Raw genomic sequence first — 18,152 nt, forward strand, 5'->3', positions numbered from 1 at the left:
GTGCAGAGGAAGCCGAGTCTGGAGCCCAGTTTACGGGAGAGCTCTGGAGCATCCTAGATTAACTCTGTAGTAGGAACTTGTGGGTCGGAGGAGATGCTCCCTTTACAGCCTTTGATAAGTAGGGTCAAATGGCCTTGCCAGGGGGTCATACCTGTCTTCACTCCCCCCTCCCAGATGAGGATGGAGGGGACTTGTCCTTTCTGCTATCCGCATCCACACTGAGAATTCTCAGGCATTCTGATTTTTGTCAGGCTGACATGTGAAAACATGATATTTAGTTTTAATTTTCACTTCTTTTCTTGGTGAGAAGGAACATTTTTTCTTTCTGACTGTTCTCTTGTGAATTGTTTGTTCCTATTGCCTTTTTTCATTTTCAGGATGGGAGATACTATCTTCCTTGTGGGTTAATAAGACCACTTATATGTATATTTAGGATATTAGCCCTTTGCCAGATATGTTGCAGGTAAAAAAAATACTTAGGAAAAAATAAAAATCCTTCTGAACATAACTGTCTTGTAAATATCAGAGAACATTTATCTGGTGAGAAAAGAAAAGGAGGGATTGTTAGTTGTCACCACCGTTGGTTGGGTTGATGATTTGTGTTCCTCCGGTTAACTGTACTTGTTACTTCTGGGTTGTGACGGGTCATGTGTCCCTTGCAGGCACGGCTGCGCTGGAGGAGGATGCCCAGATTCTGAAGGTCATCGAGGCTTACTGCACCAGCGCCAAGACGCGGCAGACGCTCAACTCAAGTAAGTGTCGTGGGAACCCGCTGGGGCTCTGGTGGTTTGTGTTGCTTTTTAAAATCACGACCTGAAGGACACAGCTGTGGGCCCTGGTAGGCTCGTGGGCATGGTCCCCGGTGAGGGCACTTCCGGGGCCTGGCCCGGCGTCCCTCAGTCAAGGGAAGGCATCTGAGCTGTCAGTAAAACAACTGGTTTCTGGAGAAGGTTCCGCTGGGAAACCTGGAAGTGTAGGGCGCTGCCAGAGTTGATAAAGCTCTCTCGGGTTGGAAGACAGCGGGGGACTCGCTCAGCTCAGTTGTTTAAGCTGTTTAAACTACGGGTGTGGTAGTGGAATTTGGAGGGGGTGCTTCTTAGAATTGTTGTCAAAAATGTAAGCCTAGAGTAAGAGTTCCTTTAGCCCTCCCCCCCTTTTAAAAAATGATTGCACTTAAAATTTTTTTGAAGTAGACACCAGTGAGTTTATCGGGTAGATTTCAGTACCACTGAGTTTACCTGCATCTTATGCATAATGTCTGATGTGAAAAAAATCTTAATCTGTTGTGTGAACACTGAAAAGATGGGCTCTGTTTTTTTTTGAAACTTCCCCAGCATTTGAGAGTGGAGTGCAGGCTGGTTGCAGCAGATGTAGTCTTGTTGTGGTTTGTCCAGGAGAAAAGGGGCTGAGCTTCCCTCCCCCTCCCTCCCTTTCTTTCGAACTGGATGACGTATATTACTTCTGGCATGAAAACTGGTTTCTGTTAGATTTTGTGTTTTTGGTTTCCTTTCCACCTTGACTTTTGGCCAATTGCTCAACTCACTTCATTGGCACCACCTGCAATGTGGTGGTTCAACTCAGTGTCACGTCTGGTGTAAACCAATGATGGGGAGAAAAAGAAAAGGTGGACAGAGGAATTTTCAACCGCTTGAGCTTTTGTTAAAGATCACTACAGGTATGAGGACAGGGCCAACGGGATTAACCCCGGCTAAATCTGCAGATGATCTAGAAACTTCTTTATGGCTAGTATTTTACGTGTCCCACCTATGACGTTAGGACTTCTGGTCCGTCCTCCGTCTGGTGAAGACGCCTGTTTGTAGTGACTAGTCAGCAGAGCAGGAGAGGAACGGAAGGGCCTGCAGGTGACGGAGCAGTGATTTGTCATTTACGATATTACAGTTTCCTATATTTGATAAGAGATTGTATTTTTAGGTAATAGGCTATATGTGGCCATTGTTTTTTGGGTTTTGAATTTGAGATTTTAAAAAAATTACTCATTTCCACTTCAACTATTTGAAATAAAATTTTAACCAGGCCATCTCAGGTGAACGGACCAGGTGATGTGAGTTTTGTGTGAACTTTTGTGTGAGCTGCGTTGCCTCATCTAGGAGACAGGGCCCTGCTCTGCTGTGGCCCTGGTGTGTGCAGGTCTCATCACGTTGCCTCTGTTATGTGTTTCCACTTCTGCTATGCAAGAAAAGCACTGGACAATACAATGGTTTTTGTTTTTCACTGATACTATGCGCTAACCACTCTGGGGCCTCAGAGGTCTTACAGTCATAGATGACCTTAAACTGAACGTTCTCAGGAACAGGTAGGATGGGGAAATGGATCCTTTATGCTGGACAGATAGTGTACCTAGGAATCTAGAGATGGGGTCAGGTGCATCTGACCCCAGAGCAGCTCTGTCCATGTTAAATGCATAGTAAGAACAGTTGGGACGACATATCTCACCTGAAGCTCAGTTCTGTTCAGTAAACGTTTGGATGCCAAGAAGCCTTCATCATCCAGACATCTTTAGTATTGATTTCCTCCCCAAGGACCACGGGGATGTAGTCGAAGAAAACCACCTGAGCCCACTGCTCGCTCTCGTTTTGGTCTGGGAATGGGTTTAACTTTGCCCAGAGCAGGAACAGGACGGAGCCATCAAGAGTGTGTGTCCTCCGGCCCCACCGCGGGCCCGTTCCAGCCTGCGCGTCCCACTCGCGGCCGCCTGGCCAGCGTCACCGCTCACGTCGCCAGCCACTCACGCCTGGGCCCACTCCTCTCCTCCCAGTTTGTGCCCACTTCCTTCTGCCATCCTGCTTCTGACACAGGGCGTTCCCTGTTCACATCTCCCTTCATGGCAGTGGGAGGGTCTGCGTCCGCGTTGATGGCGTTTGAGCAGACGTGTCTCCCCGCCATGTCCATTCCCCTGGCTGAGCGGGGGTGAGCGCCCTGGGGTGGGAGCGAGGGGGAAGGGGCCTGTGTAACCCTGTCCTCCATCTGAAGTTTTCTCAGTCACTGCAGTGTGACAAGGTAAGTTTCAACCCCCATTGTTAAGATGGCTTCTGGTGATTTAGAGTCTGGCGAAGAGATAGCGGAAGAAGTCCATCAGAAATCCTTGGAAAGTATTTTGCATTCAGTGTATCCGCATTAAACACATAAACGGTTCCTTTCACAAGTGTCCCAAATGAGACCGTTTGTTAATCGAATGTGTAGCAGAATTGGTTACTTGTCAGATGTCTTTAGAATTTTCTTGTGAACATGGGCTTAACTTGTAAAAGATTTCGTGAGGGCTTTATAGCAGTAGCTTTAAAAAGGAACAATTTGGAAACAGACTTGTGACCTAGGTTTGTTTAAATAATAGTTGGTCTGGTTTTATTCTAAGGGTTGTGCTAATTAATAAGTTCGTAAATAAAACCCAGCCATAAATAAGGAGAAATGAACATTGTTGCCGTTTTTTAACAGTATTTTCTCTTTCCCTTCTCTTCCCGTCACCTTTTGCTTTTGTTTCCATGTTTTTGGTTGTGGCTCTTCCTGCCGTCCTCCTGCTCACCCACCTCTGCCTGTCCCCCCACCCCCTGTCGTCCCACTCCCACCCCGCCCCGTCTTAGCATGGCAAGGCACTGACCTGATGCATAATCACGTCTTGGCTGATGACGACCAGTCAAGTCTAGACTCCCTGGGTCGTCGCAGCAGCCTTTCTCGTTTGGAGCCTTCAGACCTCTCGGAAGACTCTGACTATGACAGTGTATGGACAGCCCATAGTTACAGGATGGGTTCTACATCTCGTAAGAGCTGTTGCTCATATATCTCTCACCAGAACTAATGCACTTCTGAGCTTTTCTTAACAATGCTTGTTGTACCGCAGCCTGCTTTTCTTAGATGTTTTCTTGCTGTTTCTTGTCTCTTTTATGTGATATTTTAACAACTTTTGGGAGCGTTTCTGATATTTCCCGTTGTACTTTGTGGCTGTTTAATTGCCATTTGGAGTATCCACGCAAGTTACTGACTGTTGAAGGAGACGGTGCCCACACAGCCGCAACCGAGGGTCCTTTCTCAGCGGGCAGTGGTGGCTTTATGTCTCCAGACGGTTTGGTTTTTTATTCTCAGTGTAGCAACTGTCTCATTTCTTTTTAGATACAGCCGTACGAACACTTTTGTATTTTATACTGAAACCACACAGGTTTGTGATCTAAGTGCCAGCGACACGGAGGAGACTCTGGCCTTCCGTACAGGGATGTAATTTTGTGTGTGTACTGGACACGGCGACCCAGTAGCTGTGGAGAGATAAGAAGAAGACCCGTGCCTCGAGAGCGCCGAGTCCAGATCAGACGGCCGAGTGCCAGGCTGCCCCGGGGCCCCGGGCGCCGCGAGGAGCCTCTGTCGGCGTGGCGGCGCGCGGGGGCCCGGCCGGGCGGGAGCGCGAGCGGCGAGTCCGCACACCATAGGCGGCCGGCTCCGCAGCCCCACTTCTCCGCGGGCCGGGCCCCCACGTGCCGCCACGCCAGACTTCCCTTAGTTGGAGGAGTTTCTCCTGAGAGGCACGTGGCGAGCCTGTGCCGCCGCAGCGAAGGGTTAAAGCCCAGCCCCGAGCGCGTGGGTCAGGCTGTGTCGGGCCGGTCGGTGTGCCGACCCAAGCAGGCGGTGCTCCCGGCATCCACGTCTGAGCTCACTGCCCGTGACGGGCGCATGGCTTCTTTTCAGCAACAGCTGCCGTGAGACTCCCGTGACGGCACCCGGTGGAACGTCACCCTCACTCTTGATCCTAACGGGGTTATGAGTTGCCCGAAAACATGCTGAGTTGCCACGTAACTCACTTGCAAGAACGTCTCAGATTTGGAGGGACCCCCCGCGTCCCTGGGATTCATTGTAAGGAGACCTCACTGCCCTCCCTCAGGCTGATTTCTGCTTCAGAAAGAACCGAATGCGCCCCGTTGCGTTCGGTGGCCGCACTCGGTCCACACCCGGTCCACACCCGGTCCACACCGGAGAGGAGAGCGGGTCCCTCCCGCGCACGCCTGGCTTGGTGTTCAAGTGGGACCGGAGGTGGTATGTTAAGGACTCCTTGAAACCAGCTTCAGCAAACGAGATGCCGTAATAAGTGGGAGGAACATTCTCTCCCCTTCAGGGTGGCCGGGACCCTCCGCTCCCGCCACGCCTCCCCCGCCAAAACCGTGTGCTCCGTGTTCTGACCTTGTCTGCACAGCGCGGCTCTGCTGTGCTCCGCCCTGTGTCGGGGGGCTGGTCCCACTGCCCACAGCCCGAGGTGCCCTCCATCCGTCCCGGCAGGAGGGCCCCCCCAATTGTTTAGGGAGCCGGCACCCTCAGAATTGCGTGCAGGGAGGTGGTTAGGAAAACCAGGACGTCCAGACGTCTGTCTGTTCCCAGGTAGCTACTGAACTACTTACGCCATCTGGAGGTTTCATGTTTTTGTATCAATTAGTATGAATAAGAAAGTTGAGGGGCAGTCTTTACTATTAGTCGGAGCCCAGTACTCACCCGTGGTAGAGACGGGTTTATGTACATTCAGCCAGATAGCAAATGGGATTGTGGGAGAAATAGGATAACTCCAAGGTTCACATACTTAATGTCATGCAATGAATTTAGAAGCGTTTTGTTTTACTTTATATCACATCAAGTAATACGTTGCAGCTTTTCTGATACTCACAGTAGAGGGTCTTTTGTTTGCTTGGAGACTGTGATAACGAGTGTTGGCCTACACGCCTCGACCATGCCTTAGTGAGTTTGGGTTGTCGTGTCATGTGCTGTGTGCACCACCGCTGCTGCACTTGGGTTTCTCTGTAACACCAGGTGTCATCTGGGTTGTCCTGATGAGACATTTTCGTTGATGTTCTGTACACCAGAGTTCTGACATTTTCTCCTCAGTCCTTTTTGTGCCAGTTAAAGCCATTTTGATGATGACTTTTTGTTGATGCTAAGACCACTGCAGAATAACAGCCTGGCTGTTTGTTTGTTTGGACTTGTTCTGATGTCTGGCACCATTAGCTCTTGTGACCTGGTTGGAAGTATTAGTGCCACTGGCTTGAGAACAGTTCTCACGTGGCAGTAGTGATGTGGCATCCCAAGGCCAGTGCTTCTACTTTTGTGGAACTTTAGTCACGCTGGAATAGTACCTTACATTTATGCAATTCTGTAATATCTATGTGTACAGTTAGTATTATAACAAAAGGGTGAAGAATCTGAACTAGAGGTAGGTTTAAGCCATTACAAGGCGCTTTTGCAAATGGCCTAAACGGTGTTCCCATTGAATTGACACTTGCCACAAGTATATAAGCTATATTAATTATGTGTTTTGCATAAAATTGCGAAAACACAGTGATTTGTATATAGTGGTATAAGACCTTGAAAAAAATCTATATATTGTGCTTCTTATTTGTGAACGGGAAAGCCATTTTCATTGGGTGACTGCCGTTTGAGACTCAGTGGGATGTATACCTGAATGTTGCATTGTACTGTACAGTATGCCTATTGTTTGTGGTTGCATATGGCAATGAAGTGTTTGTTTTATATATATAAAAAAAGACATCTGTTATGTACAGTTGAAATAAATTTTGCATTTGCTAGCCTGTGGCTTTTAATATTTGTTATGTGGGGCGGAGGGAGTAGCAGAGTTTGCAGTTTGACGCTTGCTGTTTGAATGTAACCTCTTCCCCAGGAAGGCCGGGCGGTAGAACACCTTTTATCTGCCTTGATGGCAAAGCTTGCACTTTCTTAGGTTAAGTGTGTTCTGGACGATGCAAGGTGACTCTTTGTATATTTTTATTTCATCTGTTCCCCTCGGATGTTTTTTAAAACAAGTTTTCAATTACTGGGACGTTTGTCTTCAGAAAAAGAGTTCTCTCTTTTTTGATGGGAGTGGGGACGTATGCATAAACGGAAAAAAGCCCCGACTTGAATGTTTCTTACCGACACTGAGGTCAGTTTTTAATTTTTGTTTGGTAAAGTGCATGTCCAGCTGACTAGGAAAAGCAGAATGAAAGGAAAACAAGTACCTGTGGCAGGTATGGGGCCAGGACAAGGTGCAAACGATAAACAAATGCACATCCCTCTCTAAAGAGGGTCCTCGTGTTTTTGTTTTTGTTTTTTAAGAAAAATGAATTAGAAGCTTATCATAGCCATAAATAACAAAGTGGCCTTTCAGAGAGATTTTACTAAGTAGATTTTTTTGAAAATGTAACATTTTGTTTCATTCTGAAAGTTACTTCAGTTTCTGTTGAGTGTAATTAGCTGCAGATTTTAGAAAGATTACGAGTTTAAGAAGTCAGTGAATTTTGCTACAAATGTGCTGGGCCGCTGGCTAGATAAGCAGATGTTCTCTTCTGACAGACCTACCCTGTTTTTAGACTCTCAGTGCAGGCCAATCCCCTCGCAGGGGCAGACGCACCACGTGCGCCCTGGGTTGAGAGCCGCAGGCCATCTGATGAGGCACCAGGTGGCAGTCTGACCACCATGACGGCACCTTGGGTTGAGGCCCTCTCCTTGCTGCCTGGGCAGGTCCTCTGTCCAGGAGGTGGGAGTACTGCATGCATCTGTGTTTCTCAACCTAAGGTCCACAGTTCTCTGGCGACCTGTGACTGTTCTAGGGGACAGGGTTCTAAGCGTGTCTCCAGCTTCTGGATCACACATGTGAGTGAGTCCATGGCCCCCAGCACCTGCTCCGTCTCCAGCTGAGGGCACAGAGCGGCCCCTTCTGGCGGCAGTGCGGAACTGCCGCATCCTTGTCAGCCGGCGTTGGCAGCTGGGTTGGCTGGCGCTAATGATGAGTATTTCATTGGATTCATCCCCATCCTGAACAACAACAAAGCCACCCGGCACTCGTGTGTGTGTGTGTGTGTGTGTGTGTGTGCGCGCGCGCGCGCGTGTGCGCGTGTGTGTGTGTGCGTGCGTGTGTGTGTGTGTGTGTGTGTGTGTGTGTGTGTGTGTTCACTGACACAGCGGGATTATAGGCCAGTCCGGCACGCCTCTAACTGTTAACCAGAAAACTGCAAAATGTTAAAATTGACGATAGCGGGGGAAAAAGTTCAGCACTCAGACAAGTTTAGGAAATGCTGAATTCAAGTTAAATAGGTATTTTTACTGAAAATCTTAAGCATGCTAAATGTGCACTGTGAATCTCCAGTAAGTGGCTACAGCATTCAGAATTTTCCAAAATTACGTGTTGCAGAATCCCAGTTATCTCTTGGAAGCACAAAACTTTGTGTTTAGTACAGAGTTTGGGAAACACAGATCTTGAGTGTGCTGGAACATCCGTGAACACACTCATCTGTGTCTCGGCCCTTTTTAGAGGATTTTAAATAAAGTGAGAGAGCAGTCTCTGGTAGTGCTGCTGTTAAACGGTTTTTCCAGCCTAACCAATTCAGAGAAAATGTGCTGTGGTACCTTTAAAAATACTGAAATGATCTTTGAGAGAGCTTGTTAAATCTATCTACTCTCTAGAACTTTGTTCTTATAGAAATAGGCAACTTATTTATCAACCTGGCTGGAGAATATTCTTTTGTTGTTTTACTGAAAGACTTACCAGTTTTTTTCAGTTGTTTTACAAAAAATATGTTATGTTGAAACTAGGAGGCCCGTGGATTTCTATTTAGGCTGATAAATAATCTTCCTTTACAAGCCTCCTGGCTCACCATCAAATCCATAAATGACATTTTTCACCGTGGCACGTTTCAGGAACCCAGCAGTTAGTACATCCTGTCTATAGCGTAACATTCTCATACTTACAGTTGTCGCCTCCTTGTGTGCTTTAAGTGTATTGGCAAAAATGAGAACAACGTCTCTCTTGCTTTTGCAGCTCTTGAACCAGTTCCCACACGTTTATTAGTTCCCCTGATTCAGTCACATCGCATAGTGGAGTGTAAGGGCTTTTATATTTATGAATTCATCTGGTAAAAGATTTCTATAAGATGCAACCTTTAAATTAATCCCCAGGTCAGCTCTGCAGAGGTGGTTGGTTTTGTTGTTCTCTCTTACGGGTGGTGGAATCGAGGCTCCGTGGATCGGTGACAGGCCCGAGTTTATCGAGACCCACAGACCCGTGAGAGTGAGTCCCTGCAGCCCCGGCCCCTGCACGACAGCCCGCGGCGCTCCGACCCGCGCTTCACAGGGCGGACAACCCTCGTGATTCTATTTTATGTGTTATTTGGAGAATGTACTGCTGCAAACACGTAATGTAAATAGGTTGCCTAGGAAGCGAGAAGATGCAAAAGTAATTGAAATACATGGAATTTAGTCTTCCCTAAAGCACTGTTACCTAAGAAAACATTTCCAACCTGTTGACTCATTAGCTAGTTCACGTGAAGAAATGTCGTATTAGAAACTGAACGTGACAGATACACCACAGGTAGCTCTTGATCTGGCTGTAACACAGCAACGTCTGGGCGCAAAGCAGGTAACAGCGGGAACCCTCAGGCACTAAGTGGTCTGATGTCACTTGCCTCCTTCTCTTTACAGGGAAAACTAAGTGGGCCCCTTCACTGTCTGTCCGTGTGCGACATACCTCTGAAACTTTAGGAATCCTTGTCTGTTTTTAAGGAAAATAACCTGAGTTCACTTTTCCTGATAAAAACACGGGTAGCATTTGCGTTTGTGTTGGAGGCACAGGAATTTCTCGACCTTCAGAATTCTTAACCTGGCAGCGTCCCTGTGCTTCCTCCGTCGTGTGTTTCATGTGCGCGTTTCCTTCTTAAGCAGCACTTTCCCACATGGCCCAGACGTCCCAGAAGCACTTCCCGTTTACTGAGAAAGGCCCGGGAGATGCTGTGCCTGCAGCCCCGCACGGAGGCCCTGGAGCAGCCGACGGCTGTCAGTGTGATGAAGCCTTTCAGAGTGTGTCCCTTTGTGGGCCCATGTCGTGAGGGACGTCGCCTTCTGTCTGAGAAGTCACCCCCTGGCCGCGCAGGTCACTGTGCTGGGTGGGGTGTGAGCCGGGCACCACCCTTCCCCCGACAGCCAGAGCTGCAGCTACAGGGCCCGCACCTCGGTGTGAACACGAAGGCACTAGCGGAGGGTCGTCATTGAAATAGTAATCGACAAACTTAAGTACAGATACGCTCCGATACGCCAGCTCGTTACGGCTTGTGACAGAGTTCTAAGTACTGCCTATGATTATAATACGGAAGTTCTGCTCAGGACGCATAAAGCCCTTCCTTTACTGGTGTAAGGTACCTATTTATCTGTCTGGAAGTTCGTACTGTGTAACATGGAATTGTCCTTGCCCACCCAGAGCTGAAGCTTACTCTGCCTGAGACAGCAAAGGAGGAGGAGGTCGGCGTCCAAACAGCCTTTCCAGCCTGTGGGGCGGGGATGGAGGCGGGCCCTGCAGACGCAGGGGGCATGTGGGAAGGCTCCCGGGGCCAGTAAACGGCGGTCCTCCTCTCCACGTCATGAGCTGCTCTGGGGGTGACGGACGTGCTCTCTGGATGTCAGGAGCATCGAATGAGTCTCTTGTCATCAGGCTTTGACAGTAACCATCAGCCCTGTTCTGTTCAGAGGAGTGTAAGCTTGCAGTAAAACGCTGGTGAAACCATTAAGTCCTGTCCTGAAAACGTGTGTTATACGCAAGGTCCCCATGACGTGAGGATGCACAAGTGCCATCTTACAATGTGACAGACCTTTGGGAAGGAAAACTAAGGGTAAAGCAGAAGAAAAACAAGATCAAGCAAGCTGAACCTCCATCTCCGTGATTAATGAGCATGTATCCAACGTCACGTGTATTTTAATGGAGAGAAGCTGCGTTTATCACACCAGTCGCAGTGGGTCTGTGGTGGGTTCTGTCCTTCCTCGAATGTGCATCTGATGTAATTTTACAAAAATATAAATGATACATGTTAGTGCTGTATAATATAACCTTTTAAAAAGTTTATTTTCTTCCTTGCACCCTTAAATAAGATTGGATTCTCGTTTTTCACCTTTTAAAACGTTTGGGTTTCCCAGTTAATTTCTGAAGTACTTATTTTGCAGTAAATGTTTATCAGGCCACTGTCCTGGGTAAGCTTTTGTGCTGGATCTTGGTTAAATGACATAAACATTCCTCTGATATTGTAAACAGTTGACTTCCTTCCTTTTGGGAAAATGTTTATATGCCAGGGAATGTAAAGTTTTCATAAGAGGACCAAGTAATAAACTGCACTTTTCTTAACCATGTGCTGTAACATTGTTAGCCGTTGCTGTGGAGTTGCGTGTCATAAGGGCCAGTTCATTGACTTGATAAACAGTTGGTATATGTCTACTGCATGACCCGATGGGTCTTTGTAAAATTCCTGGAATAAAATGGCACAAAATTTGGTTGATACGAATATCCCTAAAAAGTTCGAATATTTCCTCCAGAATATCCAGGGCAATATGGTCAGAACCTTCTGTTGAAAGTTTCAGGGTTTGAAAGATCCATAGTCCAGATTAAGAAACTGAAGCTTAATAAATTGCAAGAAAAGCTAACGTTTCCTTTCCTCTGTCATGCTTTAGGCATGAAGAAGACTGGGTTCAGTGCACAGAGGCAGAGGGAGCTTTTAAAAGCTGCCCTTTGCTGTTTTACCTAGAAAATACGTTTTTTAACATACTGGAATTAACACCTGGAATTTAATATTAATAATTACGTAGTGTTGTGTAGTCAAGTTCTTTTTTTAGTTCTGCCATGGTATTTACCTGAGGGTGTTTTGTTTTGTTTTGTTTTGTTTTAAATGATGATAGGTTCACGCAAAGAATCTGCGCCACAAGTTTTGCTTCCAGAAGAAGAGAAAATTATAGTTGAAGAAACTAAAAGTAACGGTCAGACAGTGATAGAAGAAAAGTAAGCTGTATTCCAGTGCTTTAAAGCGGGCGGGGGAAAGGGGTTGTCGGGGGAGGGGCAGCACCGGCCTCAGGATGGTTCCAGGAGGGCCAGGGTGTGGACTTTCTGGCTGGGGTCCGCGCCCCTGTGCGCAGAAGTGGGCCTCCCCGGACCGAGGGCCTGGGCGCGCGGGGCAGGTGGGCAGCGTGTGCGTCTGGGGAGGCTCCAGGCGTCCCCTCTGACCCGGTTCTTGTTCAGGGCGCCTTCTCTTCTGTCTAGGAGTCTCGTCGACACCGTGTATGCACTAAAGGATGAAGTCCAGGAGTTACGACAGGTGGGTCGCCGTCCATCGTTAATCTTCCTTTTAACGGGGAAAGAGAGGAAAACATGGCGTTACAGGTGAATCCAGCTGTCCGTAAGCGCAGTCATGCGGAAGAGAGAACCTGACTCTCAGTGTTCAGATTTCAGAAGCAGGACAACAGCTGGTCTTCTGTAAATGTGATAGACCAGGAGGTGAATCTTTAAAGTGGCTTTCTTTTCACTGCACTGTTTTTGACATCATAAACCATCCCAGATTCTGCTGGAATAATCAGGCAAGAGATCTAAAATTCCATCTAGTTAAACAGTTTGGTAGGTCCCCACTGTGACCGTTCTCTTCCACTTTCTGGTGCAAGAAACACATGGTCCTTGTTCTTGAGAAGCCACATCAGAAAGTCAGTTAAACTTGGCTAACTAGCCAAGCGTACTTTGTGCATTATTCGTTTGTATCAGTGGCTTTGGTGTCCGAGGAGGGGAGGCCGAGTAGGAGCCTGAGGACAGCGTGGCCTGGGCTGGGCAGACGGCGGGCGTACTAGCCACGTGCTCAGAGCTGCCCTTGGCCGTCCACATGCTGCCTCTTCCCCGTTCGGGGGCTTCCTGGTTCTCAGCAGCGGCATACGTCTGTGTGTGCGGGGAGTGACGGGTCCTAACTCACTCAGTCTCTGTTGCCCCCCTTCTTATCGAACTCTGTAGATGGGCCGTCGCAGACGTGGAAGGAAGTAGGAGGGACGTGAGGTGTGCCTTTTGTTATTTTCAGCCGTTCGCTTATTCTCTTGTTCACAGTTACAAGTGGGGGCCCTAGGCCTGCTCCGTCTGTGATTTGTCTTGGTGCCCAGGAGCAGCTGTGCGTCCATCAGACTCTGGGGGGTTCTGGTCACCGCACCTCTGGCTGCGGCGCAGGGCAGTCCCAGCCCAGGATTTCTTCCAGTGAGGCCCCAAGTCTCCTGGGGGAGGGGGTCCGCTTCAGCACCGAAGGCGGTTAATACCCGGTGGTCTCCTTCACTTACAGGATAACAAGAAGATGAAGAAATCTCTGGAGGAGGAGCAGAGAGCCCGCAAAGACCTGGAAAAGCTGGTGAGGAAGGTTCTAAAGAACATGAATGATCCCGCTTGGGATGAGACCAACCTCTAAGGAACGTCCTGGGTTCTTTCTCGAAGACCGGTTACGAGACCAAGCTGGAGCCCCGTGACCACCACCGAGTGACTCTCAGGACCGCAGAGCAGGGCTGCACGGGAGTCCTCTTGCCTTCTGTGCGTAGAAAAGCTGCAGCTGATCACGGCCGTGGCATTCCTGAAGAGCCAGCGTGAGGTGTAGACGCCGAGGCCGGACTGCGCTGCCTTCCTCTCCACATCTCAGTACCTCATTTTGCAATAAGTGCAGTGACTGCGTCTGGCCTTTCAGGCTTTGATTGAATATATATAAATGTTATATATACGTTGCCTGTAAATGCTCCATTTTGAATGCGTATCCGTGGTTGTTGTGTCTGGGCTGATGCCTGTGCTGCGGTCTCCCTCCACTAACCTCTCCGGTCCCGTGCGCTGGGACGCGTGCTCACGCCCTCGTGGGAAGCAGAGTCTGGAGAGCGCACAGGTGTTTCTGGGAGATGCCTGCTCTGTTCTCCGCCACCGCGGTGCTCCGAAAACGCCTCCCGCTGCAGTCTGCCTAAACAGCTCACCTTGTTCGCACCTGCGGAGACACCTTCATCCCGCTGGAGGGTCTCCTGGGAAAGCAGTATCGCAGTCACTGGCGTGCGGCACTCTGGCTGAACTTGGGGGTCTGGGCCTCAGCCCCGAACCCGAGGAATCGCATCTGCTGCCACTGTGTCCAGCGACAGGTGTGCACGCATCCGCTTCTTGTGAACACCTGAGCGTCGGAGGGTATCCGGCCCGCTGAGGGCACTGACGTGTAGGCTGGTTTAATAACTTGGCCAGGTGCACTGTTTTGTCCTCCCCCGAGAGAGCAAGCTCACTAGAGCCTGTAAATAAAGTGTGTTATTTATTACACGTCGCCGCAGCCCGTGAGGGTGAGCTGTCCTGCAGGTGGGATTTCTGTGTGAGGCTGGTCTAACCCCGAGACCTGCTCTCCCGTTGGGTGCAGCAGGCAGGCCTTCCGTGCTCGCTGGAAAGGCAGTGTTTCCACTGTTTCAGCAAAAATGAAGCAATATACACCTGAGATTCTCCTAAGGGGTGGGAGCTGAAACGTGCCCCTCCCCCCGTCCCACCTCCACCCCGGTGTCCAGACAGCAGGGGGCAGAGGGGGAAGCCTGTCCTCTCCGCAGCCCCGGGCGGGAAGCCCGGCCTCGGGTCCAGCTGATCCCTGTGCTCTGCCCGCTGCTCTTATGAAGAGGCCGTTTTTAAAGTGAGATAATCTTTTACAGAGAACAAGTGTCGTGTCTTTAAAAACCAGAATCCCAGCACCTTGCGTCAGAGACATCTCAGAAACGCCCACGTGGCACCAGAGGTGGCTCTGCGAGCTGTGCCCTTTCACTGCATCGGACCGTCCGATGTCCCCGAGCTGGGCGGCTCGGTCCTCGTGGCCCCCATGGTCCTCGGCCCACGGCCTCACTCTCAGGCTCCCCAGCTCGGCCGTTACCTGCTCAGCGGGTGTGCCTGGGGCCCGACGTTGACCTGCCCACACTCGACCTTGTTACGAGAATTGCCAACTTCCTGTACTTAGCGTTGTGTTCACTAGTGCTAGGGCCAGAAAAGATTGTCTCTAGGGTTTTTTGGTAAGCCCTGTTTTTACAGTAGTATCTTTCGATGATGCGTAAGACATTGCAGTGGGAAGCAGTCCAGTTCGAGCGTACTGAAGTTTGCTGTCTCGAGCAAATTCTAACTCAGGAACCACTCATCACCTGATCTCTCCAGCACTTTGTGGCGGCAGTGTTGCCACCAGCATCCTGGGACGGGGCTCTTGCAGACCTGCCTTATCTATTGATTTGAGCACCCCTTCTCCTGAAGGGGTGACCGTTGACATGCTTGTGTAATGCATTACCTTTTCTTCCCGTAGATCCAAGGTTTGACTAAGCTTTTGAGGGAGCAGAGAGGATGCGTCTGAGCAGCTCTTTCTAAAAACCTGTCCTGTCGTAAATGGGCTGCACCCGTTTCTCCTTGTGACCTTCTGAGGGGCTGGGGGGTGGATGGGGACGTCAGGAAGGGGCCACCTGCCTGCCGGAGTCACCTCTGCTCCCACCTTTTGTGGATGAGGAGACAAAGCCATTGCCTCGCCTGGGACGGGAAGCACTTGGAGGCGTGTGCGGCCCTGGGACGCGCTCTGCGGTGGGACGTTGCGGCCCGCGTGCGCCTCCGCTGTGGACTCCCGATCCCCCCCCACCCCGCCCCGACACGCGGAGTCCCTGTTCACAACTGTGGGGACACTTGACGAAATGCCACAGGCGGTGTCCTGGCCTTGACTACTCATGCTACGTTGTTGTAATTATTAAACTATTTTTCTTATGTTACAGACATGTCACTTTATCTGTGATGTGTTTTTTTCGTGTGTGTGTTACCTTTACACTTTCTTTTAATTTTTTTTTATATCTTAAAATTCTGGTGTGAATTTTTGACGCTGGAAAATACCACATTTGCCTTTAAAATCTAGGGTTTGGGAACACTGGAAGATAAATAAAAGTTTGGGGGCAGGAAGTGGAAGGAAAGGCTGCCAGGCGCGGCCTCCACTTTGCCTGCCGTCCGTGGACCGCCGGCTCCTGTCCCGGGAGCTCCCGGTAAACCGAGCGAGGGGCTCGATGGCTGAGTGCCGCTCTCTGGGTTCTGTGGGTCCTTCTAGGAGTGTCGCGTGGCAAACGAAGTGGCCTCTGTGATGCAGGCTTGCCCTTCTCCCACACGGCACCCGGTTTAAGGAGGCCAGAAACCCGTGTTCAGGGGAGAAGCCAGGCGGGCGAGGCGGGGCAGAGGGTTCCCGGCGCGCCTCTTTCCCCAGTGCTTCCACCCTCGACCTGAGGACGGAGCTGGTGGCACGGTTGTCACAGTCACCGTGGCTTAAGGGAACTTTCGGATAACTCGAGAGCCAGGGTTTGTCACGTTTCGGTCGGATCTCAGGGAGACGAGCGGTGGACGTGTGTCTTGGCAGACATCCCAGTCTGTCTGTCTGTCCCTGTGTGTGCGCGGTCCTCAGGGTCCTCTGGTCAGGCCCCGGCCCTCCAGACGGCTGGCCCACAGGGTGGCGAGGACAGACCGCAGGCCCCTGCAGCTGCGAGCTGGCGCCTCCCCCCGAAGGCCTGCAGCCCTGTGTCGGAGGCCTAGAAAACTCCTCTGAGTTCTAACGTTTCCATAGAACTGGCCAAGTTCCTAGGGGGAGTGTTAGACGTGATGTCCTTCCCAGCTTTACGGTTCCAGTTCCTCAGGAAAGGGAGGGAGGGAGGTTTAAACGCCACCTGAGATGTCCTGACACGTTCACATCGACGCCACGGGCTCCACGATGAACTCGCCACCGGGGGTGGGGGTGGGGGAGCCAGTGGCGACGTTTCCCCACCCGCCCCCGTGATGCTCGTTTTGTCCCCAGTCTACCCGTCACCGAATTTCTCCTTTACCTGGCAGTACTTAGAAAGCAAGTGAACCCAGCCCGCAGCCTGCCGTCCCCACCCCCCAAGGTTCCTCTCCGGCAGAGGTTCCCAGGGTGCAGTGGATGGGACTGTCCCCCGCCCTGCTCCCCGGGGCCCAGCGAGCCACCGCGCTGGCTGGGGGAGGACGGGGGGCAGGGCAGCGGGCACGCGGGCCGCTCGCCTTCCATCCCGGGAGGAGCCGCGCCAGCCCGCCAGCGCCCCGGGCCCCTGGCCTCCCGGTCTTGGATGAGGCCCGTCGCCTGGCCGCTGCTGCTCGCGTGGCATCTGACTTTTTATTGCGGAAAATTGAAGCCCATGTAGAAGTAACAGGTGACCGTTACTCCCCGAGATTCAGGTGTGTGGTCACCACCCGCCGCTCCGCGGGTCACACGCCAGCAGTTTGCCAGGTGCTTCCTGTGAAGGGGCTGCGTGGTACATCACTGTAGGATGGGCCTCTCTCATTTCTGGGTTGGAAGGTGCCAGGAGTTTCCAGTGTTTTCTGCAAATCCACCAGAGGGAGGGGCAGGCGCTGGACACTCTGAAAACTGCCCCACAGGACAGGATGGGGACAGTGCTGCTCTTTTGAAGGTTTCCTTGCGTGCAGGTCACGCGAGGCTGCCCTTTCCTAACACATGGCTGGATGCTGATCACCTGGGCTCCGCGGGGGCTGGAGTTGCGCCGTTTTAATTTCTCCCTTAGATGCGGTATTTAACGAACTCGATTTTACTTGTAAACAGAAGTGGTTGGCGCTTAACTGGAAGGAGGCGTGAAGTGGCGCCACCCCTGCACACGGCACCCCTGCAGGAGTGAGCGCTGAGGAACCCGGTCAGATGCTGTCCTGGCCGTGAGGGCCAAGCACGTGGCGGGGACCTGGGGCTCCAGCCCTGGGCGGCATGGCCCGCGGTGCCCGACCCAGGCCCACCCACCTGTAAGCCACTGCCCTGGGTTTGTTTTGTCCCCTAAGAGCCACGTTAGGTGCGTGTTAGGGTCTGGAGGCTTCCTTCTCTGGTTATTGTCCCAGCAAAATTGATGACACAGGTGCTGCTTTCCCAAGGCTGCTGTGACAGGTACAGTGAACTGGCTGGGTCCTGACAGCAGAGGCTGATTCTCTCACAGTCCTGAGGCCCAAAGTCTGGAGCCTGCCTATCGGCGGGCCCGCGTCCCTCTGGAGGCACTGGGGGAGGCCCCTTCCAGACCCCGTGGCGCCCGTCCCAGAGGTGCCCGGTTCTGCCTCTGTTGGCACGTGGCCGTCTGTGTCTTCTCGGCGCCCTCCTCCCCGTGTGTCTGTTTTCTCTCCTTGGTGGGACACCAGTCATTTTGGATTAGGGCCATGGCAATGACCTCATCTTAGCCCAGTGACATCTGCACAGACCCAGCTTCAAACAGCCTCACGTTCACAGGTACTCGGGTCAGGACTTGAACGCGTCTCCTGGTGGGGGCACGACTCAGCCCGTCCCACAGGCGCTGGCCGGTCCCCGCCTCCCTCTGCACAGAGTCCTGTC

The 18,152-nt window shown here is 51.1% G+C and overlaps 1 protein-coding gene across 4 annotated transcripts in view; it reads left to right on the plus strand.

The window, feature by feature from the left end:
- The window catches only part of ARHGEF7 (Rho guanine nucleotide exchange factor 7), a 125,221-nt gene extending 109,666 nt beyond the window's left edge, over nt 1-15,555 (plus strand). For 2 of the 4 annotated variants that reach the window (XM_081214843.1, XM_081214845.1), the window contains 4 exons: nt 663-752; nt 11,692-11,791; nt 12,050-12,104; nt 13,098-15,555. In XM_081214843.1, coding sequence (XP_081070969.1) covers nt 663-752; nt 11,692-11,791; nt 12,050-12,104; nt 13,098-13,220 — 368 coding nt within the window. In that variant the 3' untranslated portion in view covers nt 13,221-15,555. Of the gene's footprint in view, nt 1-662; nt 753-3,596; nt 3,774-4,122; nt 4,384-11,691; nt 11,792-12,049; nt 12,105-13,097 lie in introns of those variants that run through there. The other 2 variants (XM_081214846.1, XM_081214844.1) reach the window with 2 other exon arrangements.
- The last annotated feature ends 2,597 nt before the right edge of the window (nt 15,556-18,152 follow it).

This window comes from Mesoplodon bidens (genome assembly GCF_964165515.1).
Source record: "Mesoplodon bidens genome assembly, chromosome: 17".
In the NCBI taxonomy this organism is placed as follows: Eukaryota; Metazoa; Chordata; class Mammalia; order Artiodactyla; family Ziphiidae; genus Mesoplodon; species Mesoplodon bidens.